The sequence below is a fragment of the Pongo pygmaeus genome, chromosome 7 (assembly GCF_028885625.2).
Source record: "Pongo pygmaeus isolate AG05252 chromosome 7, NHGRI_mPonPyg2-v2.0_pri, whole genome shotgun sequence".
Taxonomy (NCBI): Eukaryota; Metazoa; Chordata; class Mammalia; order Primates; family Hominidae; genus Pongo; species Pongo pygmaeus.
The window spans coordinates 67490452-67517390 of NC_072380.2; the positions used below are offsets into that span (position 1 = coordinate 67490452).

Sequence of the window (26939 nt, forward strand, 5' to 3'; positions counted from 1 at the left end):
ATTCAAGAGACACCAAATAGCCAAAACAATATGGGGGGAAATGTGGTGGGGCAGGGGAAGAAGTGTTCGAGTATTAAAAACAAAGTTGGAAGACTCATACTTCCTCAGTTCCAAACTTACTACAAAACTACAGTAATCAAGTCAGTATAGTATTGACACAAGAACATACAGACCAATGGAATAAAACAAACAGCCCAGAGCCAGGTATGGTGGGTCACGCCTGTAATCCCAACACTTTGGGAGGCCGAGGCGGGTGAATTACCTGAGGTCGGGAGCTCGAGATCAGCCTGACCAACATGGAGAAACCCCGCCTCTACTAAAAATACAAAATTAGCTGGGTGTGGTGGCGCATACCTGTAATCCCAGCTACTTGGGAGGCTAAGGCAAGAGAATCGCTTGAATCCAGCAGGAGGAGGTTGTGGTGAGCCGAGATCACACTATTGCACTCCAGCCTAGGCAACAAGAGTGAAACTCCATTTCAAAAAAAAAAAAAAAAAGAATAAACAGCCCAGAAATAAACCCTTGCATATATGCTCAGTAGAATGCCAAGATCATTCAGTGTGGAAAATATAGTGTTTTCAACAAATGGTGCTGGGAAAACTGGATATTCACCTGGAAAATAATAAAACTGGATCCTTATTTTACATCATATACAAAAATTAGCTGAAATGAATCACAGGCCTAAATGTAACAGCTAAACTTAAAACCTCTCAGAAGAAAACACAGGGGAAAATCTTAATAAAATTGAATTTGGCCATTATTTCTTGGATATGACACCAGAAGCATAGGCCAAAAAAAGAGAGAGAGAAGAAGAAGGAGAAATAGCTAAATTGGATCTCATTACAATTAAAAACTTTTATTAATCAAGGGACATTATTGAAGTATAAAAATACAACCTACAAAAAGGAGGAAAATATGTGCAAATTATATATCTGATAAAAGATTAATATCCAGAATATATAAAGAACTCCAAAAACTCAACATTAACAACAAAACAATCCAATCCAAAAATGGACTAAGGGCTTGAATAGATATTTCTCCAAAGAAGATATGCAAATGGCCAGTAAACACATGAAAACATGCTCAACATCACTAATCATTAGGGAAATGCAAATCAAAACCACAGTGAGATACCACTTCACCACTAGTCATAGGGTGGCTATTGTCAAAAAAAAATTGAAAATAACAAGTGTTGGTAAAGGTGCATCGCTGATGGGAATGTAAAATGATGCAGTCTCTGTGGAAGTTTGGTGTGCGAACACAAAAGTATCTGAGACAAGTCTCAATCAATTTAGAAAGTTAATTTTGCCAAGGTTAAGAATGCACCCATGAACAGCCTCAGGAGGTCCTGATGACATGTGTTGAAGGTTGGGGTACATGATGACATGTGTTCAAGGCGGTTGGGGTACAATTTGCTTTTATACATTTTAGGGAGACATAATACATCAATCAATACATGTAAGATTTACATTGATTTGATCTGGAAGATCAGGACAACTAGAAGTCAGAATCGGGGGTCATAGGTAGATTATTAATTTTTCTGATTGGCAATTTGTTAAAAGAGTTATTATCAATAGAAAGGAATGTCTCCATTACAATCAAAAGTTGTAGAGACCAAGGTTTTATCATGTAGATAAAGCCTCCAAGTAGCAGGCTTCAGAGAGAATAGGTTGTAAATGTTTCTCATCTGGCTTAAGATCTGTGTTGATGTTAATGCTGGTTGGCTTTTCCTGAATTCCAAAATGGAGGAGAGTATAATGAGTTACCTCCGACCCACCCTTCCCATCATGGCCTGAAACCAGTTTTTCAGGTTAACTTTAAAAAGTCCTTGGCCAAGAGGAGGGGTCCATTCAGATGGTTGAGGGGCCTCAGAAATTTATTTTTGGTTTACAGGTGGTTCCTAAAAAAACTTAAATGTGGAATTGCCATATGAGCCAGCAATCCCACTTCTAGGTATATACCCAAAAGAATTAAAAGCAGAGACTCAGACACATGTTTGTACACCAATCACCCCAAACATTCATCAACAGATAAACAAAATGTGGTGTGTATATGTGTGTGTGTGTGTGTGTTTCAGCCCCATCCCCATCCCTACCTCAGGAGAAGGGAGAGGAGCTACAGATTGAGTTTATCACCAATGGCCAACGAGTCAACAAATCATGCCCCAATTATATTTGAGGGAAAATACTTGTAAGTGATAAATAAGTGAGAAATGTTGTAATAAATACAGGTGGCCAGGCACGGTGGCTCACAGTTGTAATCCCAGCACTTTGGGAGGCTAAGGGGGCGCATATCACTTGAGCTCAAGGGCTAGAGACCAGCCTGGGCAATATGATGAAACCCCATCTCTATAAAAAATACAAAAATTAGCCTGGTGGGTCAGCACATGCCTGTAGTCCCAGCTACTTGGGAGGCTGAGGTGGGAAGATCACCTGAGCCTGGGGAGGTCAAGGCTGCAATGAGCCGTGGTCACACCACTGTACTCCAGCCCGGGCAAGTGAGATCCTGCCTCAAAAAAAAAAAAAAAGAAAGAAAAAATAAGGGTATGGACATAAAAGCAGAAACAACAACAGACACTGGGAACTACTACAGGGGAGAGGGAAAAAGGCTAAGGGCTGATATACTATCTATTGGGTCCTAGGTACTAGGATGAGATCATTCATACCCTAAACCTCAGAGTCATGCAGTCACACAATATACCCATGTAACAAACCTGCACATGTACCCTCTGAATTTAAAAGTTGAAATTATTTTTAAAAGGCCAGGGGTGGGGGGGAGGCACGATACTGAAATTGGAATGCTCTTTCTTATAGAATGCCAACTACTACCAGCCTGGCCAACATGGTAAAACCCCATCTTTACTAAACATACAAAAAGTAGCCAGGCGTGGTGGCACACACCTGTAATCCCAGCTACTTGGAAGGCTGAGACATGAGAATTGATTGAACCCAGGAAGCTGCAGTGAGCCGAGATCACACCACTGCCCACAGCAGAGTGAGACCCTGTCTCAAGAAAAAAGAAAAAAAGAAAAAAAAAAGAATGCTAACTAGTAAATATAGGATATGAGAAAGTCACACTCTTGAACCCCTAGTAATAATTTATTCACGCAAGAATCAATTCAAAAGATGCTCAAACAAGTTAACGAGTTAAGGTTTGATGAGGAACAGCTACATGCAGTTATGTGCTACATAGTAACGTTTCAGTCAACAGTGGTCCCATAAGATTATAATACCTTATTTTTACTGTATCTTTTCTAAGTTTAGCTGTGTTTAGATACACAAAATACTATTGTGTTGCAATTGCCTACAGTATTCAGTAGTCACATGCTGTACAAGTTTGTAGGCTAGGAGCAACAGGCTATACCATACAGCCTATTTGTGTAGTAGGCTATACATTTAGCTTTGTGTAAGTATACTTTATGATGTTCACACAATGACAAAATCGCCTAACGATGCATTTCTAGAATATATTCCCATCATTAAGCAATGCATGACTGTACACAGTCTCAAAGAATCTCAAAATAAGTTTCCTTATTACAAAGGGAAAAAAATAATAACTACAGGGAAGGAAACTGGTGAATGCCATCTCAGCCAAGTGATCAAAGTTATTGCCACTAATGACACAAACCAACATATGTGCCTCCTGATGTGACGCCCTGGAGAGAGCCGCAGCATCATTCATGTTGTATTTCTAAAATAATGCATAGTTTGAATCAACTCATAATGAAATGTGAGGCAAAAACAAAATGAGGGCTTATCTGCAAAATAAATGGTCCCCCCTCTCCAAAAAGGTCACTATCATTGAAGACAAAGAAGGGCTGAGGAATCATTCCAGATTAAAGGTGACTAAAGAAATAGGAAAACTAAATGCAATGTGTGATCTTTCCTTGGATTAATCAGGAAGAAAGATTGATATAAATTATATTACTGAGACAACTGGTGAAATTTAAATAGTCTATAGATAATAGTATTATATCCATCAAGATTTTCCTGATTTTTTTATCATTGTCTTGTGGTTCTGTAAATGGATGATCTCACAGTCCAGGTAACAGTAAGGGGCATGGTATTTGCAATTTACTGTCAGATGATCTAGGAGAAAAAGTATAGATACATATGTGGAGATAGCGAGGGCAACAGGAGTGTGAAAAGAATAAAACAAATGTGACATGTTACCTTGGTGAATCTGGGTGAAGAGTGTATGGGAGTACTCTGCACTATAATTGTAACTTTTCTGTAAGCTTCAAATTGTTTCAGAACGAAAGTTTTTAAAAATGAGTAAGAAAAACTTCCCATAAGTGCACCATGGTTACGCTTCTGGAGACAGGCTCTTCATGCTTGCATCAGGTTTTGACTGTGAACACTCCTCAAAAAAGGGTCAAGACACATGAATAGAAGTGATAAGAAGGGAAAGAAAAATTATGAAAAAAAAAAAACTGATACACCTTCTTCCCATTACTCATATTTCTTTTTTTTTTTTTTTTTTTTTTGAGACAGGGTGTCATTCTGTTGCTGAGGCTGGAGTGCAGTGGCACAATCATGGCTCACTGCAGCCCTGACCTCTCCAGGCTCAACCTTCCACCTCAGCCTCCCAGGTAGCTGTGACTGCAGGTGTGCACTATCACACCCAGCTGATTTTTGTGCGTTTTCTTGTAGAAGACAGGATTTCACCCAGGCTGGTCTTGAATTCCTGGGCTCAAGTGACCCAGCTGCCTCAGCCTCCCGAAGTGTTAGGATGACAGGTGTGAGCCACTGAACCCAGCTTCATTTAAAAACAAAAAAATTTTATTTGATAAGGGGTCTTGTTATGTTGTCCAGGTGGTCTCAAACTCCTGGCCTCAAGCAATCCTCCCAAAGTGCTGGGATTATAGGTGTGTGCCATCATGCCCAGCCATATTTCTATATTTAGTCATATTCTCTGACTCTTATAAATGGGAATTAAACTCAAATAGCAAAGATAAAGATCTGAAGCACTGATGTTAGTCTGAATATCAGGGTTTTAAAAAAAGGTTTTAATTAAAGCAGTAAAACTTAAATATTATAAAAATAATAGCTTTTGCCACATTAGCAATAAATGCTGTTCTTTCTTTAGTCTTTATTAACAGAACCAGGGGCTTGCTCTATCACTCAGGCTGTGCAGTGGCACAATTGCGACTCACTGCAGCCTCGAACTCCTGGGCTCAAGTAATCCTCCCGCCTCAGCCTTCCAAGTAGCTGGGACTACAGGTTCATGACACCACTCCTGGCTAACTTCAGTCTTTAAAACTCAATAGTTGACCCAAAACAAATTTCTTATTCATTTTATGATCATTTATTCATTCATTCTGAAATATTTCATCAATTTTGAACCAAACACTGCTCACTGCTGGGGGGAGGAAACTGCAAGTAATCATCAATTGACTCTTCTCATTGACCACAAAATTAAAATATATTTATTACACTGGAAAGTGAAGTTTCTTCATTGTGGCTAGATCAAAGAATACGATTATAGGTGAGAAATGTGTAAAGAGTACAACAAAAAAATCAATTTAAAATGATTATTTAGGGTGCGTGCAGTGGCTCACACCTGTAATCCCAGCACTTTGGGAGGCTGAGGTGGGCGGATCACTTGAGGTCAGAAGTTCAAGACCAGCCTGGCCAACATGGTAAAACCCTGTCTCTACTAAAAATACAAAAATTAGCCAGGTGTGGTGGTACACTCGTGTAATCCCAGCTACTCAGGAGGCTGAGGCAGGAGAATTGCTTGAACCTGGGAGGCAGAGGTTGCAGTGAGCCAAGATGGCGCCACTGCACTCCAGCCTGGGCAACAGACACAGCGAGACTCCATCTCAGAAAAAAAAAAAAAAGATTTTTAAAATGTCACATGTAATTTCACAAGAAAATTAACTGCAACTCAGGTTTATTTTCACATTGTTTAATTTTATGTACATTTCACATATCATAAATACACACAATACAAAAAGCTATACAAAAACCCTACTAATTTAACATTTAAAAAAGGGAGAGGGAGATACTGCATTTGATTTCTGACACTTTTCTGTTTAAATAATACTTAAATTCAGTTTTCAAGAAGACAACAAATTGAAAATCATTAATTTTTCAGAGGGCTTTGTGTTCACATAAATTCATCATTCAGGCTGGGCATGGTGGCTCACGCCTGTAATCCCAGCAAGTTGGGAGGCTGAGGCGGGTGGATCACCTGAGGTCAGGAGTTCGAGACCAGCCTGGCCAACATGGCAAAACCCCATCTCTAAATAAAAACAAAACAAAATATAAATAAATTCATCATTCAAGTATATTTTTATTGAAGCAATAAACCACTTCATTGGCTGCAGAGTCAAACTGGGTAAGCCTCAATACTGAGCAAAAGTAGAGAACTCTTGCTTTCCTCAGCCTAGAATCAGCTTCTAACACACGAAATGCAGAGCACTACAGTGATTTTTAAGCTGGCATTATTAAGACCATAGTATAGGGCTGACAATGCACAGCACACCCTATATTGTTTGCCTATAGACTCGTTAAAAATATCATACTAAAAATAATAAGTAGAAATTTTATTTTTCCTAATTTTTTATTCAGTTTAAAAAATAATATATCTTTTTCATTGTGCTTGGCAACTGGACATGACATAATTTAAACACACAATGGAGAAAATATATACATAACTGCTAAAGGATTTTGACATTGTTTAAATTAATTATTTTATTATTTTGGTTCAACAGTTATCAATCACAGCAAATATAAATAACAAAATAATATCATTCACCATACGATCATGTTTTTAAAAAGTGAATTTTTGAGGCACAAAAACATTACGTGACTTGCCCAAGGTCGTGAAGGGAATGACGGGCAGACAACGGCATATTTTTTCTAACTTAAACAACTATACTAACCCCTAGCTTACACCATCTTTCAAAATCAGCTCAGGGCGACAGATACAGAAATTTAACGCATTACCCAGGAATGTTTGTTTAACCTAAACTGCTGTTATTAATAAACTTAAGAATCTATATGTTTAGCATACATTGTTAGGAATTTACAAATAAAACATCTTTTTCTGAATTACTAGGTGTGTAATTCGTTAGTATTTGACACAATTGCAAAAACAAAATTGACCATTTTAAACAAACGAATTCTGTGAAAGATGCTTATTAACACGATTTTTTAAAAAATACTAATTATAGGACCTACAAAATTCAGAAGACAGTACCTTAGATACAAACATTTAATATAAATGTATTAAATCATCTTCTAGTTGACCCTTTGTTATCAATGAAAACGTTCTAACAAAGCACTCATAATGTTTCCTGGTATTCTTTGGTGCTTATCAATCAAAGCTTGAACAGCATTCTTCGTCTATTAAGAAAACAAAAGAAAAGCTATTGTTAGTAGATCTTAATATAGACTGATTTATCTCCCATCACCCCTCAGAATTAATTATTTCCTTCTCAGTATACCTGAAGCTTATATATTTTTCTTTTTTATAGAGATGGGGTTTCACTATGTTTCCCAGACTGTTCTCAAACTCCTGGGCTCAAGCAATTCTCCCACCTTGGCATTCCAGTGTGCTGGGATTACAGGCATGGGCCACTGTGCCTGGCTGCAGCATATTTCTTATACTTATTTTATTAAGCCTTCAATTATAGTTGTTGTCCATGTGTCTATTTTCTATATCAGACTGTAAGCTCCTTAAGATACATCTTAGTATTTCTCCAGCATTAAGCACAGCAACACCTTGCACATGATAAACGCTAAAGGGGACTTAAAGAGGAAAAAAAGTAGAAAAAATTCAAGTAGGCAAATGGAAGACTTAGGCCTTTCCAGCTATTAGTAAACTCTAATGTATATTTTCTTTTATCACCATACATACTGAACAATTATATCAGGGTCTCACTGTGTTGCTCAGGCTGGTCTCGAACTCCTGGACTCAAGGGATCCTCCTGCCTTGGCCTCCCAAAGTGCTGGGATTACAGGCATGAGTCATCATGAACTATGTATTTACATACATATATACTTCCTTTTCTAGACTTTAACCTTTAAAGAAAATAAACACTAGGCCAAAGATGTATTATAAAAATATGCCCCTTTGGCTGGGCATGGTGGCTCACACCTGTAATCCCAGCACTTTGGGAGGCTGAGGTGAGTGGATCACCTGAGATCAGGAGTTCGAGAGCAGCCTGACTAACATGGTGAAACCCCGTCTCTACTAAAAATACAAAATTAGCAGGTGTGGTGGCACATGCCTGTAATCCCAGCTACTTGGGAGGCTGAGGCAGGAGAATCGCTTGAACACAGGAGGCGGAGGTTGCAGTGAGCCAAGATCGTGCCATTGCACTCTAGCCTGGGCAACAAGAGTGAAATTCCGTCTCAAAACAAAACAAAAAACACTCCTCTAAACCACAGTTTTCATACCTGTAAAATGAGAACTACTTCATACAGTTATAAGGATTAAATGAAACTGAAGGGACATCTTCAGGTACTTAATACATTGACTGCCACAGAGGTTGTGTTCCGTGATGTGTATTAAGTGTATCTCTAGAATTTTATTCATTCATTCAAAAAATATTAGATGCTTTGGAAATTATAATATTAGTGAAACAAATCTCTAATCTCAAGGAGCTTGTAACTTAAAAGCAAGAATCAAGTACAAAGTAACTAAAATGTGAGATCATTGGTGATGCGTATCATCTGAAGTGTGAGAAGAAAGTGTTCAGAAGTTCAGACCTGAGAGCCCACTGGATAGGCAGTGAGTAGGGGAGGACACATGAACAGGGTACTGTTTGGTGCGGGTCTCCAAGGACCCATAATATTCCAATAATGGTTAAGGAAGGAGCATGAGAAGAAAAGAGTCCAGGAAAACCACTGTGTAAGGAATGGCGAGTTAGCCATTTTTGCTGGAGTTTCAGGTATTCAAAGGCTGGGTAAGGTAAGGCTTTAAAATTAATTTCAATTAAATCATGAAGGGAGTTAAATACCAAGTAAAAAAGCATAGACTTTGAGTATATAAAGTAAAAAAGTATAGACTTGTACCAAGTAAAAAAGTACAAACTGGTGGTGCATGCCTGTAATTCCAGCTATTTGGGAGGCTGAAGTACGAGAATCACTTGAATCTGGGAGACGGAGGTTGCACTGAGTCGAGACTGCACCACTGCACTGCAGCCAGGGTTACAGAGTAAGACTGTCTCAAAAAGGAAAGAAAGAAAAGAGGGAAATCCTATCACATGATACAACATAGATGAACCTTGAGGACATTATGTTAACTGAAATAAGTCAATGACAAAAAGACAAACACCGTATGATTTCACTCAAATGAGGTATCTAAAGTGGTCAAAGTCTTAGAAAAGTAGAATGGTGGTTGCTAGGAGCTGGAGGAAGGGGAAATGGGAAGTTGGTGTTCAACAGGTATAGTCCATTTTGCAAGATGAAAAAATTCTAGAGACCTGTTGCTCAATAATGTGAATGTACTTAATAGTACTGAACTGTATGCTTAAAAATGGTTAAGATAGTACATGTATGTGTTTTTACCATAATTTGTTTTACTATGTTTTACCATATTATGTTTACCATGTTTTACCATAATATGTTTTTACCATAATTTATATTTTAAAAAATAAATCAGACTATATATATACCAAAGACTATATAAAAGTCATAATCAAAATACAATCATCCCATTTTATTTTTTGAGAGACAGTGTCTCATTCTGTTGCCCAGGCTGGAGTGCAGTGGCACAATCATAGTTCACTGTAACCTTGACCTCCTGGCTTCGTGATATCCTCCCACCTCAGCCTCCCAAGGTGCTCGGATTACAAGTGTGAGCCACCAAGCATGGCCCATTCATCCCATTTTCTAAGTGATTCAGTTAACATAACATTTATTGCATTTAACAAGAATGGGGTAAAAAAGAAAAAAAAGGAGAACATGACATTTGTAGGGTTTTTTTTTTTTTTTTTGTAGTTTTATACTCTCTGAAAGTATAATTACGAGGCAGGCAGGCTTTTCTCCTCTTCATCCTCCTTCATCTCTTTGCAAAAACTAATATTACTGACCATTCCCATTTTTCACTAAAACCTCACCTGCTGACTTCTGTCACACAAATTTACTTGTTCTCTTACCTCTCTGCCAGTTCTCTTTCAGTCAGCTCTGGCACTTCTTCCTTGGCCTTCTCCTTCAGTGCTACATCTCCTGAAGTCTGTTCTCAGCACTTTTCTTTCTTTCTCACCTGCCTTGTAAAGCTCATGGCTTAAGTAACTGTCTCAGTGCAAATGACTGAAATCTCCATCATCAATTCTGACTTTCTCCCAAACTCCAGTCCAATATTTCCAAAAACCTACGCATAGAAATATATTCCTATCCTACAAGTTACCATAAATTCTATCACTGGCCCCCACCCACTAAATGTCCGTAGCACTCCCCTCACGCCCCCAACTCCTGCCTGTAGTGACAATAAGTCTCCAGGGATTAGCAAATGTTCCCCAGGGGATACAATCACCTCTCGTTGAGAACCACTGACCTAGACATGCTTGTAGAATAGAAAAATAAATCAATGACATTCAAAATATAATAATTGAAAATAAAAATCTGTCCTAAAACTGAAAAAGAAAAAGCAATTTACCTTTTCAGCTAATTCTTCCGCTGTTATCTGTGGGTCATATGGAATGGGGTCGCCTAAATAGGTCCGTAACTTCACTGGAAAGCCTCCATACATTGGAGCAAATGGATAGCGGAATTTTTCATAAAGCCACCTAAATAACCCTGTTTTAGAGTAAACACAATCATTTTAACTTGTTCAGTATTCTGACCATGTAATTGTAAACTTTCAAATTAATTATGTAGGACTTACAGGAAGGTGGCAAAAAGTATCACTTCTTGGCAATTAATACAATTTTTTATAAAAAGAAGAGCTTTTCATCAATTATAACAAATATATCACACCAATGCAAGATATTAATAATAGGACAAACTAGGGGGTGGTGAGAAGATTTATAAGAACCCTCTGTACTTTCTATAAACCTAAAAATGTCCCCCAAAAAAGTTTATTAATTATTTTTTAAAATGAGCTTTTAAAGTACAGGAATTTAACAAAAATAAGTAAACAATGAATAAATAAAAATAAAAATACAGTAATTTTAAAAGGCAAACAAGTTACTATTGTTGCAAAACAAAGGCTAAACTGCTACCAAACTACTAGAGGTGAAAAAGTCTAGAGTCTCACAAATAAGTAACTTAGATAAATAAAAGACCAAAAAAAGGAAGAATAAATTTACGTAAATATGAGACTATAATGCAAAATAAACTAGGTAAAGACAAAATATTATTATGAATTAGGAAAAACACATCAAAGCAAATAACTACTAATACTAATGACCAAATATGAAATTTACCAGGATTAAATAAAAGTGGTAATAATGTAAAAATAAACTGATAGACTAAATTTTAAAAAACATCTAAAATATCATCAAAGGAATCCAAAACAGGCAGGCCATATGGAACACACAGTAATGGATTGTACCAAAAGTTGAAAGTATTGCTTACACATCAAAACACAGAATATACCCTATCCTACGGGTCACACACACACACACACACACACAAAATCACTAGATATTAATTTTTGGAATATCCAACTTTAAAGTAAAAAAAGTAATAAAAAAAGCACAAGTAAAATGAATAAACAAAACTTCTGGAATAATTTCTGATTTGCCACTAAATTATAAATAAATGAGCCAAGAAAAAATTAGAAGAAATAGGCTGGGCACAGTGGCTCACTCCTGTAATCCCAACACTCTGGAAGACCAAGGTGGGGGTGGATCACCCTGAGGTCAGGGGTTCAAGACCAGCCTGGCCAACATGGCAAAACCTTGTCTCTGCTAAAAATACAAAAATTAGCCAGGCATGCTGGCACATGCCTGTAGTCCCAGCTACTCTGGAGGCTGAGGTGGGAGAATCACTTGAAGCTGAGAGGTGGAGTGAGCCGAGATCATGCCACCACACTTCAGCCTGGGCAATAGAGAGAGACTCTGTCTCAAAAAAAAAAAAAAGTAAATAAATAAATAAATAGAAGAAACAAATCCACAACAAAAGTTAAAGATCTCATCAATCTTCCTTTCCACTTTAAATCTGATAAAAAGGGAAAAAAATAAGACTTAAAAAACAATGCAGTACCAACAAAATAGCAATGTTATACATAAAAGAAACAAGGACAGTTTAAAGCTCTTCAGAAGGGGACTTGTAAGTAGATAGGAACACTAACAATAATAGTGCTAGGATAAAAAACAAAACAAAACAAATAATGCTAGGAATATGTAATATAATCAATTAAATACACAAACCATAGGGTGCAATAACAAGCTGAATACTTCAAAATAAGAAACAGGTATTGCAAAGAAAAAGCACACCTAATCATTAACATTGCTATAATTACATTAAAATCTGATTTTTTAAATCTATAAATAAAGGATAGGTAAAAAGAACTTTCCAGTGTAAATGTATTATGGTACAAAATTTTTTTTTTTTTTTTTGAGACGGAGTCTCGCTCTGTCACCTAGGCTGGAGTACAGTGGCACGATCTCAGCTCACTGCAAGCTCCTCCTCCCTGGTTCACGCCATTCTCCTGCCTCAGCCTCCCAAGTAGCTGGGACTACAGGTGCCCGCCACCAAGCCTGGCTAATTTTGTTTGTATTTTTAGTAGAGATGGGGTTTCACCATGTTAGCCAGGATGGTCTCGATCTCCTGACCTCATGATCCACCCACCTCGGCCTTCCAAAGTGCTGGGATTACAGGCGTGAGCCACCGCTCCTGGCCGGTATAAAATATTTTTAAAAACAAGAAGAAGTGACAAATAAACCAAAGCAAATGCTATTTCCTTAGGTAGTTAATCTTAGTTCGATATCATATTGTCATCCATTTTTAAAGCTGTAACTTCTGGGGTGAGTTGAAATGATTGTTGGGATAGTTTGTAAATGTATTCTAAACCTTGTCACCATGGCTTAAAACAATAAACTAGCTAATTCACTGTGAAGTTTTTAAAAGCCCATTTGAAGAACTTCAGTTTGTATATGATACTCTCAACAAAAATACAGCACTAAGAACTGTCATTACTTAGAACTAGTTATCATTTGGACTTTAAACAGAAAAACGTCTAAATAGTATATCCATTCACTAAAGATAATAATTCAAAAGGTTTCCTTGTAGGGTTCAACAGCCCAAATATTTTAAAAATTACATTGTAATTTAAAACCATACAAATCAGAACTTACTTGTTCCTCCAAGTGATCTAAATCCTTCTCGAATATTTTGTGTAAACATAGGAATAATGGGCTAAAGAAAAGGAGAATTTGAATTAAAAAGTAAATAAATTAATCCATTCAATGTTTCCATTAGAGTAACTAATGCAAACTTTTTTTTTTTAAGAACGAGAAAAGGCACCTATTGCCATGCCACCCTAAACATGCCCAATCTCGTCTGATCCCAGAAGCTAAGCGGGGTCGGGTCTGGTTAGTACTGGCATGGGAGAAAGAGAAAAGGGGTACAAATTCATTAGCATGGGGGCATGAGGGGATCACAAAGTGATTATGCAAACTTTTGAGGGCCTGTTTGATATTATGAAAATAAAATATTTTTAAAATAAAAGCACACGATTAGTTTATCAACTAAATTCAACTTGATCATTTGTAAAAATAGAAATTGGAAACACTACCCTCCAGTGGTAATATACAATATTTCATTGACCAATTTTCCTAACATTCCACATAAAACCTTGAAACTCAAAATAGAGATTACAGTAATCATTAATTTCACTAAATAAAATGAATGTGGTAAACTGAATTGTCTTTAGTGGGCTACTGAATAGTACGCTCCCTGGAGAAAAGTTGCAAGCAGGGATTCTAAGGGTAAGTTTTCGGGGGGAGTTGGGGACAGAGTCTCACTCTGTGGCTCAGGCTGGACTGCAGTGGCGTGATCATGGCTCACTGCAGTCTCAATCTCCCAGGTTCAAGCAATCCTCCTACCTTAGTTTCCCAAAGTGTTAGGATTACAGGCGTGAGCCACTGCACCTGGCTCCAAAGGGAAATTTATGTATATTTAAATGACAAGTTTTGGCAAGATGCTGCTGTGGAATTGGTAAAATTTTTTGTGAGTCTATTAAATCTAAAATATTCAACATCAATGAAAAGTAACTATAAGACTCAACCACACAGACAAATAGGAAAAGCACATATATTAAAGAATTTGGCCAGGTGCGGTGGCTTGTGCCTGTAATCCCAGCACTTTGGGAGGCCAAGACAGGTGGATCACTTGAGCCCAGGAGTTCGAGATCAGCCTGGGCAACATGGCAAAACACTGTCTCTACAAAAAGATGTAAAAATTATCCAGCTGTGGTGGTACGTGCCCGTAGTCTCAGTTACCTGGGAGGCTGAGGTGGGAGGATTGCTTAAGACCAGGAGGCAGAGGTTGCAGTGAACCAAGATCATACCACTGCACTCCAGTAAGGGCAATAGAGCGAGACACTGTCTCAAAAAAAAAAAAACAAAAACAAAAGAATTCTCCATAATTGTTTGATTTTAGAGAATTTCTGCTAATAAGTTCATGATTTTTATTTTCCAAAAATATCAATGATTCAGTATATTTTTTAATAATGAAGATCTTAAATACATATAAAATAATGAAGTATTGATATGTAAAGAGGTTATGCCACTGTGAATACTGAAGTAGATAAAAAATTGAATGAAACACTTAAAAATATACATAATATACTGAATTAATTATCTATTAATTATCTATTAATAGATATTATTATCTATTTCAGAATAGATAAAATTTTGGTTGGGGGAGTATTACATTACTTACAGTCAACCATGAGTAAATGCCTAATACAAAATTACCTGCTTAATAGGTGAGATATTTAAATAAGCTTAAAAGTTATTCCTACTAAGCTTTGGAAAACAGTAAAATACAGTGGACTGAAGGAAAGAGGCTACAGGCAAAGCCTTCATAAAACCTACTGCTTCACATATAACTAACCAATCATTTGTTATATCTCTCTTCTCGCCAGAAGGAAGACGCCTAATATACTGCAAGGACATTGTTTTGTTCACTGTTGTATAGCACCTAGAACTGTGCCTGGAATCCACTAGGTGCTAATAGAAAGTGAGATGGAGGAATTAAACAAAGAGTGAGTAAACAGAGCAAAGAGACAACGCTTCTGAATGAATTAATTTGTATTTTCTGAATACAAAAGTCAGAAATAAACAGCAGCAATCTCAAAATCAGTTAGGAAAAGGGGAGAAGTTAGGTAAAGAAAAGCAGTCAGGGCCGGGCATGGTGGCTCATGCCTGTAATCTCAGCACTTTGGGAGGCCAAAGCAGGCGGATCACTTGAGGTCAGGAGTTCGAGACCAGCCTGGCCAACATCTCTACTAAACCCCATCTCTACTAAAAATACAAAAATCAGCCAGGCGTGGTGGCCAGCATCTGTAATCCCACCTACTCGGGAGGCTGAGGCAGGAGAATCACCTGAACCCGGGAGGTGGAGGCCGCAGTGAGCAGAGATCACGCCATTGTGCTCCAGCCTGGGTGACAGAGCAAGACTCTGTCTCAAAAAAATTAAAAGTAAAAAAGAGCAGTCAAATGAAGAAATTAAAATTTGATGGAGTTAACTCATAAAGCTAAAACACAAGAAGATAAAGAAGATAAAATATACTGAATTATTTATACATATAAGTAAATATAGTTTATTTGCTTGTTTTTGTAGAGATGGGGTCTTGCTTTGTTGCTCAGGCTAGTCTTGAACTGGCTTCAAGGGATCCTCCTGCCTCAGCCTCCCAAAGTGCTGGGATTACAGGCATGAGCCTCCATACCTGGCCTTTAATTATTATTATTATTATTATTATTATATTATTATTATTTTGATAGCTTCCACAATACTCAGACACTGAATTCTTCAGTAAAAAATTCAGACTGTTATCTGGAAATCACTACTAGTTTTGTAAAATAAAACTAGTTTTGTAAAATAAAATATTAGTATGGCTGAAATCCTAATGTTTTAAATAGTTATAAAATGTCTTTATAGTTGAAAACCTAAAATGTCCAAGAAGAAACAGAAATATTTCAGCTCATGCATATACTATTTGCCACTTCCAACCAGTATGGCTGGATTTACATCTACTGACTGGCATGATCCCAGAATTCTGTATTGATGTATGCATTTATAAAGACTATCCTGTTGAAATATCATTCCTTAAATAGCTACCTCTCCAGAAGCTGGACATTTCTAGAGCCCACTAAATAAAAGAAAGCTTACCCTAGCCGGCTCAGTATTCCTCACTATAGTCTGGGAATATGGTTTCTACACTGGCACGCAAGCTTTCATCCTTAAAGCCACAAGCATTACTTTATGCCAATTTGATCTTGTAATATAATTATTAATTCCTCTTATTTAAGATGGAGTCTTGCTCTGTTGTCCAGGCTGGAGTGCAGTAGCATGATCTAGGCTCACTGTAACCTCTGCCTCCTGGGTTTTTAAGCGATTCTCCTGCCTCAGCCTCCCATGTAGCTGAGATTACAGGCATGCGCCACCACACCCGACTAACTTTTTTGTGTGTTTTTATTAAAGACAGAGTTTGACCATGTTGGCCAGGCTGGTCTAGGTCTCCTAACCTCAAGTGATCTGCCCACCTCAGCCTTCATTCCTTCTTTCATGCATACTTTGTACACGAAGGAGTTGCATCAGCAACCTAGAATTCAATTGCTTACATATATAAATGTGTGTCTATATGTATGTATGTGCATGCATGTGTGCAAGGGAGAGAGGGAGGGAGGGGAGGGAGGAAGGCGGGGAGAGGGAGAGGGAGGGAGGGAGAGAGAGAGAGAGAGAGAGAGAGAGAGAGAGAGAGAGAGAGACTATATATGTATAATTTTTTTTTTTTTTGAGGCAGAGCCTTACTGTCGCCCAAGCTGGAACACAATGGCACGATCTCGGCTCACTGCAACCTCTGCCTCCCAGGCTCCAGTCATCCTCCAACCTCAGCCATCTGAGTAGCTAAGACCATGCCCAGCTAATTTTTGTAGTTTTAGCAGAGATGGGGTTTCACTGTGTTGCCCAGGCTGGTCTCGAACTCCTGGCCTCAAGTGATCCTCCTGCCTTGGCCTCCGAAAGTGCTGGGATTACAGGCATGAGCCCCCATGTCCAGTTGAGAATGTATATTTTTAAAAATTATTACTGGGGTCTTGACGTCTTAACTCTGTCACTAAAAATGTGGGAGCCATTGTACAAGTTATTTACCACGTTTAAGCCTCACTTTCTTCATGCATCAAGTGGGGATAAATAATAATTATCTCTATCTCAAAGTTTTTTATGGATAAAGTGAGATAATTCATATAATTTTATTGAAACAAAATATTTTCTTTTATATCTGCTATTTACTTTACAATTAAAGTAAATGGACTAGTTATCTCCTTAACTTATTTAGACATGAAATTATCTAAAAGTTCTTACCAAAGTCATAAGTCTCAAGAATTCACAAACCAGGGTGATTTGTATTATATCAAAAAGTCTGTCACTTTCAAATAAACCTTAATATTTTCTACCAATATTTTGTGAACTTGCCTTGACAATCAGGCTTTTTCCCCTTTAATTTCTATTACTATGTTACAATTTAAATGTGGTTAATCCTGTAACAATAGCCTTAAATTTTGTTCACAGCTTATAATTTTGTGAGGCCTATTAAGGGATTTTCCAGAGGGGATACTTGTGCCACTTACAACTATATATATATATATATATATATTACTGAAAGACTTCCCTCACGTATCTGGGAAGCCCCTTCAGTCTCGGACGTCAGCAGACTCACTGTGCAATGTAGTCAGGAATGGCAACAATACCGGTTGCCTCGAGTTCTGAACTGTGTGCTCTGCTCTGCTGCTGCCTTGCTCAATGACCAGATCCCTTCCATCCCTCCATCTCTCTGTGCCTGAGTCTCCTCATCTGCAACATTGGAATAATTATATGCATCACCTCCTTACTGAATACGAGTACAAGATAAAGTGTTTAAAAGTGCTACCAGATGTTGGGGTGGCAAAATATTTATCAAACTTATAAGATTTCTGTTTGTTTTTAAACTTATAAAAAGGTATTTCTTAAACTTTCTGAAGTTTTATATAAAAATCTCAATTAAATTATCTAGATTATTTAAATTAATTATCTGGAAACTCGAGGATTAGAAAGAGTTCTTTTCTCTATATCATTTATCTCTTTCAGGCCTTCTTCCAAGCAATATGTTGCCGAAAATGTAAACTTAAGGATGAGGAATTGGAATCCCATGGCATATTTATGTGATTTTAAATCTATTTTTGTCATCTTTATCTTAAACTTTTGAAGAAACAATGCTTTCAAAATATAAACTTGAAAGCTGAACCATCTTTGATTAGGATTTTAGCTTTTATCATTGTTTTCATATACATTATATTGATTAATTTTTGTATAACTGCATATATCCTTTTGTATTCTATATTATTCATATAGTCTAGGTTTTTGTTTTCTATGTCAGTGCTTAAGACTGGGAAATAAGTAAAATGTGCCATAATTCATTTTCTATACAACTAAAAAACTAAGTTACTGACAATATTCTCTAACTGGCCTGGAAAAAGAACAATACTCTATCAAAGATAATTTCTTTTTCTGACAATCAGAATTAAAATAAACAGAAAACGAAGGAGAAACTTTCCATAGGTAATAGATAAGTGTTTCATAGGCTAAAGTACGATATGGAGACCAAAAGGCTGAGAAATGCTTTCCGAAGGCAAAGTAAAAGAACAAAATGACATTCAAATTCTCCAGTCTTTTTTTTTTTTTTTTTTTTGAGACAGAGTCTCACTCTGTCACCCAGGCTGGAGTGCAGTGGTGTGATCTCAGCTCACTGCAACCACCACCTCCTGGGTTCAAGCAATTCTCCTGCCTCAGCCTCCCAAGTAGCTGGGATTACAGGCATGCACCACCATGCCCAGCTAATTTTTGTATTTTTAGTAGAGACGGGGTTTCATCACGTTGGCCAGGCTGGTCTCAAACTCCTGACCTTGTGATCCACCCGCCTCGGCCTCCCAAAGTGCTGAGATTACAGGCGTGAGCTACCACACTCGGCCTATATACTAATTTTTAAGGTATTGCAGTGAAAGTGTCTAAGTTCTTACACACTTTGGCTCATTACTTAACCATTTATTTTAAATTTGACTAAGCTTTACTTCAATAATTAATTTTAGACAACTCACCACTTTTGCATCAATTGCAACCTGCGCGAAGCCTTTGCGATGACCCCATACGATGTTATAAGTTTCATCACTAATTAGGGCTTCTCGAACTCCACCTGGTGAGATAGCTAACAAGTGGCCACTCCTCAGAATTTCAACACATTTTTCTCTTGGTCCATGTAGAGCACAAAACACATCCAGTAATAAACTAAACCCTGTAAGAAACATGAGTATGAAGTTACAACATAAGTATTTCTTGTTTAATTCTTCAAGAGAAAAATCTTCACGAACTACATAGTGTATTATTTATACTTAAATCAGTAAACTTTTTTACTTTTTAAAATCAACAAAAACTTTAAAGGTTAACTTAAGCTTGATATTAAGCTTCTCTGGCTCAAATTCTTAAGTAAAACTCACAACAATCTTGACCAACAGGTATTCTTCTCCCCACTTTACAAATGAGAAAACTTGGGCTTACAGAATAATAGCTTGCTCAAAGTCACACATCTAAGAAGTGGCAGGGCAGAGATTCCAGAGATGGGATTCTGATGGGATTCAGAAATGATATCCCATCAGCAATCAGAAATCTAATCTTCCATTAACCCTATAAAAAAGAGAATCACTCAGGAGAATGTGCATCAAACTACATTTAGCTCTTCCAAAACTGGCAAGACCATGATCAAATCTATTTAAATTAAAAGTTAGATAATGCTAATTCTATAATTAAATTTTTAAAATAGCAAACATCATTAAGAGATTTTAATAAAGTGAGAGTGCTTGACTCAAGAGCAGCTAATTCCAAGTCTTAATATTATACAGCTTTTCAAATTACAACTGTTTATGGATGAAAGAAATAATCCTGTTAGTAATTAAATATTTTAATCAAATCCCATACTGGAACTTCTGAGGACTGATGTTAGTATACATTATTCCCTGAGAATGGGAAATACAGGGATGCATTTGATGTTAAAAACTACGCAGACTGGTCAGGCATGGTGGCTCACGCCTGTAATACCAGCACTTTGGGAGACAGAGGCAGGCAGATCACTTGCGGTCAGTAGTTCAAGACCAGCCTGGCCAATGTGGTGAAACCCTGTCTCTACTAAAAATACAAAAATCAGCCTGGCATGGTGGCACGTGCCTGTAATCCAGCTACTCAGGAGGTTGGGGCAGGAGAATGGCTTCAACTCAGGAGGTGGAGGTTGCAGTGAGCCAAAATCGTGCCACTGCACTACAGCCTGGGCAACAGAGCAAGACTCTGTCTCAAAGAAAAAAAAACAAAAAACACTATGCAGACTAACCAAATTTCTCATTAAAGATCTGAGGCAAGTTTATAAATAGCATTAAGATTAAAATAATTGTCAGACCGGGTGTGGTGGTTCACACCTGCAATCCCAGCACTTTGGGAGGATGAGCGGGCAGACCACCTGAGGTCAGGAGCTTGAGACTAGCCTGGCCAACATGGCAAAACCCCATCTCTATCTACTAAAAATACAAAAATTAGCCGGGCATGGTGGTGCACGCTTGTAATCCCAGCTACTCGGGAGGCTGAGGCAGGGAGAATTGCTTTAACCCGTGAGGCAGAGGTTGCAGTGAGCCAAGATCAAGCCACTGCACTCCAACCTGGGCAACAGAACGAGACTGTCTCAAAAAAAGTAAAATAAAAGAAAATAATTGTCACCCCACATTATATTAAATGTTCACTGATTCAACCAGATGCATTCTCATAATGAATGAATGAACAGGGAAGGATTCATACATAATAAGATAAAATATAAAATCTCTTTTTTTTTTTGTTTTGGAAACAGGGCCTTGCTCTGTCACCCAGGCTGGAATGCAGGGGCACAATAGTAGCTCACTACAGCCTTGCTCTACTGGGCTCAAGCAATCCTCTCCCTCAGCCTCCCAAGTAGCTGGGACTCCAGGCACTGTGCCACCATGCCTGGCTGATTTTTTTATTTTTATTTTTAGCAGAAACGAGGTCTTGCTATGTTGCCTAGGCTGGTTTCAACCTTCTGAGCTCCAGCAATCCTACTGTCTCAGCCTCACAAAGTGCTGGAATTACTAGTGTGAGCCATGGCACCCACCCTAAAAATCTCTCTTGTGCTGAGAATTATAATGATTTTATTCCTTCAGAAAGCAAAGAAAGACTTAAGGTCTTAGTGTCAAAATATTAAAAAGATCATAAAGAGGGAAATTTTTTGAAAAAGGCAAATGCTAAAAATATTCACATTTTATTATTGCTAAAAACAAAAAAAGTAGAAGCAACCTAATGCTCCATTAGAGAAAAACAGTTAAGCAAATGTTCTAGTCATACACTAAATGTTTTTCTTATAAAACATGGTAAAAATATTAATGCTAACAGTAAATCTTAAAAAAATACCCACAAAAGTGTTTGCCTATGTGACTGTAAGTAAAAAAAGAAGTAAAATAAATCAAAATGATAACATTATGTTGAGATGGTAAGATTATAATGATGTTCTGTTTTTTAGTTTCCAAATCTACTATAGTGATCATGTTAGTTTTTAACAGGAAACATAGCCATAAACAATATGTTTATACACAAATGGCTGTTTAGTGACACATGGACACCCAAAGCATTAACTGTTTACAGGCACTGAAGTAGATCATTACTTAATTCACTGTTTGGTTGTGTTTGTCTGGTTGATGTGTCAGCTTTTGCTTTTATACCAGAGAACATACTAACAACTCTCTTGGCTTGTTTCTGGTGATTCAGTGACAGAAGAAAATAAGATTTAATCTCAATGAGTTTACTCAAGAATTATTTTTGAAAAACTCTAAACCATTTGGTTAATTAATCTTTTTTTAAAAAAAATATAAGGTCGGCTAGATGCAGTGGCTCACACCTGTAATCTCAGTACTTTGGGAGGCCAAGGCGGGCGGATCGCCTGAGGTCAGGAGTTTGAGACCAGCCTGGCCAACGTGGTGAAACTCCATCTCTACTAAAAGTACAAAAATTAGCCAGGTATGGTGGCAGGCACCAGTAATCCCAGCTACTAGGGAGGCTGAGGCAGGAGAATCACTTGAACCCGAGGGGTGGAGGTTGCAGTGAGCCGCGATCGCACCATTGCACTCCAGCCTGGACAATAAGAGTGAGATTCCTTCTGAAAATAAATAAATATGTATACACACACACACACACACACACACACACATACACACATATGGCCAGCTAGGCATGGTGGCTCATGCCTATAATCCTAGCATTTTGGGAAAGCGAGGTGGGTGTATCACCTGAGGTCAGGAGTTTGAGACCAACCTGGACAACATGATGAAACCCTTATCTACTAAAAATACAAAAATTAGCCAGGTGTGGTGGCGGGCATCTGCAATCCCAACTACTTGGGAGGCTGAGGTACAAGAATCGGTTGAACTACTTGGGAGGCTGAGGTACGAGAATCGGAGGTTGCAATGAGCCAAGATTATGCCACTGCACTCCAGCCCAGGTTGACAGAGCAAGACTCTGTCTCGAATATATATATATATATACACACACACACACACACACACACACACGGCCTTTATAAACAGATTTTTTTAAATGTAGTCTTCATGGCTGGGTGCAGTGGCTCGCACTTGTAATCCCAAAACTATCGAAGGCCACAGTGGGAGGATCACTTGAGGCCAGGAATTTGAGACCAGCCTGGGCAACATGGCAAGACCCCATATCTAAATAAATAAATAAATATAAATAATGTAGTACTCAATCTTATTGTTATAAATCTTATCAGGCAAGTTACACATGATAAGAGACATGATGTATGTACTTTTTAGGGTAGTATAATATTACATGAAGACAAAATATATCTTTTTTTTTTTTTTTGAGACAGAGTATTACTCTGTTGCCCAGGCTGGAGTGTAGTGGCATGATGTCAGCTCACTGTAACCTCTGCCTCCCGGGTTCAAGTGATTCTCTTGCCTCAGCCTCCCGAGTAGCTAAGCCTACAGAAGGCCTATTAGTCACCATACTGGACTAATTTTTGTATTTTTAGTAGAGATGGGGTTTCACCATGTTGGCCAGGCTGGTTTTGAACTCCTGACCTCAGGTGATTTGCCCACCTCGTCCTCCCAAAGTGCTGGGATTATAGGCATGAGCCACCATGCCCAGCCAAGACAAAATATATCATGACTTTTTTTTTTTACTAATTTTAATTTGCTATCAAACTGAGAGTTATCAAACTCTAATTATAACAAAATTAAACTCCAAAAATCAGTATTTCATGAAAAAATTCATTATGTGAAAAATCAACTATGTGCTAAATCAAAATATAAATTGGCAAAAATCACAATTTACTTTTTAAAAGTTAGTTCAAGATACAACTTAGAAAAATAACAAGTAAATACCTGTTTATAAAAGAAAAAATTACTAATTGAGAATATTCAGACTTCACCACTACACAATATATGCATATAAGAAAGCTGCACTTATACCCCTTTAATATATAAAAATATATTTTTTAAAAAAGGAAAATTTAAAATTATTTTTTAAAAACATTATGTTGTATGCCATAAATACAATTTTCACTTAAAAATAAACAATTTTAAAATGTATAAAATAAAAAAGAAATGAGCTAACATTTTTGGCCACAATGTCTTTATTTTTAGATATATTGCCTAAAAAGGATAATTAGATATTCCCATATTAGAGTTCCAAGAGTGTTACACACACCCTAAAAGGCAAAAAGCTTTTTCAAATGACGCTAGAGAGCTCAGGATAGAGATGACCACATAACTTGGTTTTGTTAATGAAACATTTTTACATTACTATCTACAGTGAAAGTTTACCTGGAATTTTAAAGACAAAGTGATCAGCTACTACACGGCAAGTTCTGCCTTTGTGTATGAATATTTTAGCCATGAAATAGTAAAAATCTATAGGAATAGCTCCATGATAAAAAATTATAAGTGCTGGTCCATCTTCTGGTATTTTTTCCATTCCATGAACTTCATAACCTGTTTGAAAGACAAAATGCAAATACTTAAAATATATTCATTAATTCGTTTACACTAAAGGATGGTTGGTAGCTCAGTCTTTTCTCATAAAAGTACACTAGTCTTCCTGGTTCTCTTCCCCTTTCCCCCTTCTTCCCTGTTTCCTCTTCTCTTTCTTTCTTGAACAAATCAGTCCTACAGCCATTAGGTGTGCCACAGTGAAGCAGACAACCTGTGTGGAGAGGTAGCCTGGAGTGTTGGCGCCAGACCCTAAGGAGGGCACTCACACAGGTGGCGCGGAGTGGGGAGTCAGAACCAGAGCAGTCATGAGGGCACTGCACAGAAGAGAGCCTATCACAGGTTGGGGGGCTGCTGAGGGGAAAGAGAGGAGGCAAGGGTCACGGAAGCTTGGAATTCAGAGCCTGAGTGAAATGGGGGCATCCACAACCAGCAGCAGCCTGGCAGGAGGGGCCAGAGCCTGAGACAGGTGGCCTGGTGTAGGGCATCACAGCCTGAGCAGCTGGACAGGGCACTGTACAGAGTGGTGGCCTGGCACAAGCAGGGACAGGGCATCCATGAGTTGTAGGGGAAGGCAGCAATGATGGGAGATGGGTTACACACAGGGGGACTAATCAAATGAGTCAACATAGTAAGAATAACGGGAGCCAGGTTTCACTGTTAGAGGAGGGGGTTGAAAACATTAAAAAGGAAAGTATTACTAGTAAGAGAAACTCTGTAGCCACAAGGGAACATCACTCCCACCCTACTGATGAGAAAAAGCCTGCAGTACAAATCTTTTTTTCTTAAGCATGTCAGAGAGCAGAGGTCACAAGGCAACCAGGCGAACTGAACTTCAAAGGGTCATAAACTCCTCTAAGGAAAGACAAAAACTGAGAATGGGAGGAAGAGGCAGATGCCATAAAAGAGGGTAAGAAGAAGTGACATATTACAAAATACTTAAAGTCCCGGGGCAGGCTAGTATTGAATGTAGAATCTCTGGAAGCCCCAGATAGTCACTCTCCAACTCTTCTCCACAGACCTCAGTGTGTGCTCACAAGAAAGATTAGGGGCGAAGTTGGAGAGTAAAGAGAGCCCCTGCTAATGGTACAGGGAACAAAACCCCACTCACTTCCTAGAAGTTTATCTCATAGAAGCAAAACCTGTCAGGCGCTGGGAAAGGGACAGGAAACCCTTTCACTCCCTCTAAGAAAAGGGTATATGCAAAAGGCATGTAATGCTGGGAGGGGCAGAACTCCACTCCCCCACCCCACACACTCCTCCACCCTCACCAGCCCAGTGTCAGGCAAAAGTCCACTATTCTAGAGAAGGGGTAGAAGCAAAATATCTACCACTGGGTAGCGGGGGTGAGTGGCAGGAAACTCTAAGGGGCCCAGAGTCCTTAAGTGACATAAAGCAGAGATCTACCACGGGGGCAGTGGCAGCAAACTTGCTCCCATCACAACACCCCCAACACAGGGAAAAGGGAAAGGAACACAGAAAGCCTCACCCCTAAGCCCCAGAATACAGAGCCCCATAAGATTTTAGCTAAACCTGAAAACTGAGGAGTGCTATACCCCAGCCCCAGGGGGAATGAGGGCAGGGGCATGAAGAAGGGGTGTGAGGAGTCCCCAAGTACCCCCATGTGGAGTTATAAGCAAAGGCGACCTTTTCCTGGGGTCGCAGGAGGGGGCGTGAAGAGACTCCTCCTGTGGCAAAGGCATACAGGACTGAAGGTGGAGCAGAAACAACCAAAAAATCCCTCTACTTCAGGCCCTACACTATGCACAAGATAACAGTAGGAGTCTGAAGTCTGTGCTGAACTGAAGGTAGCTGTAGCGCAGCAATAAAAGCCAAATCCAGTTCAACCACTCAGTAGACTGAATCCACCTCCAACCAACCACCAATGGCCTGACAGATTCTTAGTCATAAATCCTATTTATGAGCCAATTCTCAGTCATAAATACTATTTACCTCAGTTGTCACTGTTCTTTTACAAACAATGGCCAGAATTCAATAAAAAATATGACATAAAATAGCAAGAAAAAAAACCCACTGTCCAGAGCTAAAACAATTAACACACCCAAATGCTGAAACCATCAGATGGAAACTATAAAATAACTATGATTAATAAGTTAAAGGGGAATGCAGTGGCTCACACCTGTAATTGCCAACACTTTGGGAGACTGAGGTGGTAGGACTTTTGAGCCCAAGAGTTAGAGATCAGCCTGGGCAACATGGCAAGACCCATCTCTGCAAAAATGTAAAAAAATTAATTGGGCATGGTGGCATGTGCCTGTAGTCTCAGTTACTTGGGAGGCTGAGGCGGGAAGATTGCTTGAGCCTAGAAGTTGAAAGCTGTAGTGAGCTATGATTGTGCCACTGCACTCCAGGCTGGGTGACAGTACGAGACCCTCACTCTAAAAATAAAAATAAATAAATAAACGTAAAGGATCTAGTGGAAAAGGTGCACAATCAGATTAGGAATTTCAGCAGAAAGATGGAAACTATAAAAAAACAGAGTCAAATAGAAAGGCTGTAAACTTAAATGAGCTCTAAAGATTTGATGTTAGTAACATAACAATGTTAATTCTCCAATTTTAATGGGTTTACTGAGGTTAAGTATGAGAACATCCTTATTTGCATTCATCAAGGAAGTTACAACTTCCCTGAGATAACATGACCTACAGTAAATTTAAAAATAAGTCATAAAATAATTCATCAATAAAAGCAAAAAAAGTAGGCCAGGTGT

At 38.3% G+C, this 26939-nt stretch overlaps 1 protein-coding gene across 3 annotated transcripts in view; it reads right to left on the reverse strand.

Moving 5' to 3' along the window:
- Positions 1–5894: 5894 nt before the first annotated feature.
- The window catches only part of TMEM68 (transmembrane protein 68), a 37283-nt gene continuing 16238 nt past the window's right edge, over positions 5895–26939 (reverse strand). For 2 of the 3 annotated variants that reach the window (XM_054498436.2, XM_054498437.2), the window contains exons 4-8: positions 24044–24211; positions 19259–19452; positions 13256–13316; positions 10612–10751; positions 5895–7352 (exon numbers count right to left, since the gene is read on the reverse strand). In XM_054498436.2, coding sequence (XP_054354411.1) covers positions 7266–7352; positions 10612–10751; positions 13256–13316; positions 19259–19452; positions 24044–24211 — 650 coding nt within the window. In that variant the 3' untranslated portion in view covers positions 5895–7265. Of the gene's footprint in view, positions 7353–7547; positions 7758–10611; positions 10752–13255; positions 13317–19258; positions 19453–24043; positions 24212–26939 lie in introns of all 3 variants that reach the window. The other variant, XR_010127203.1, reaches the window with a different exon arrangement.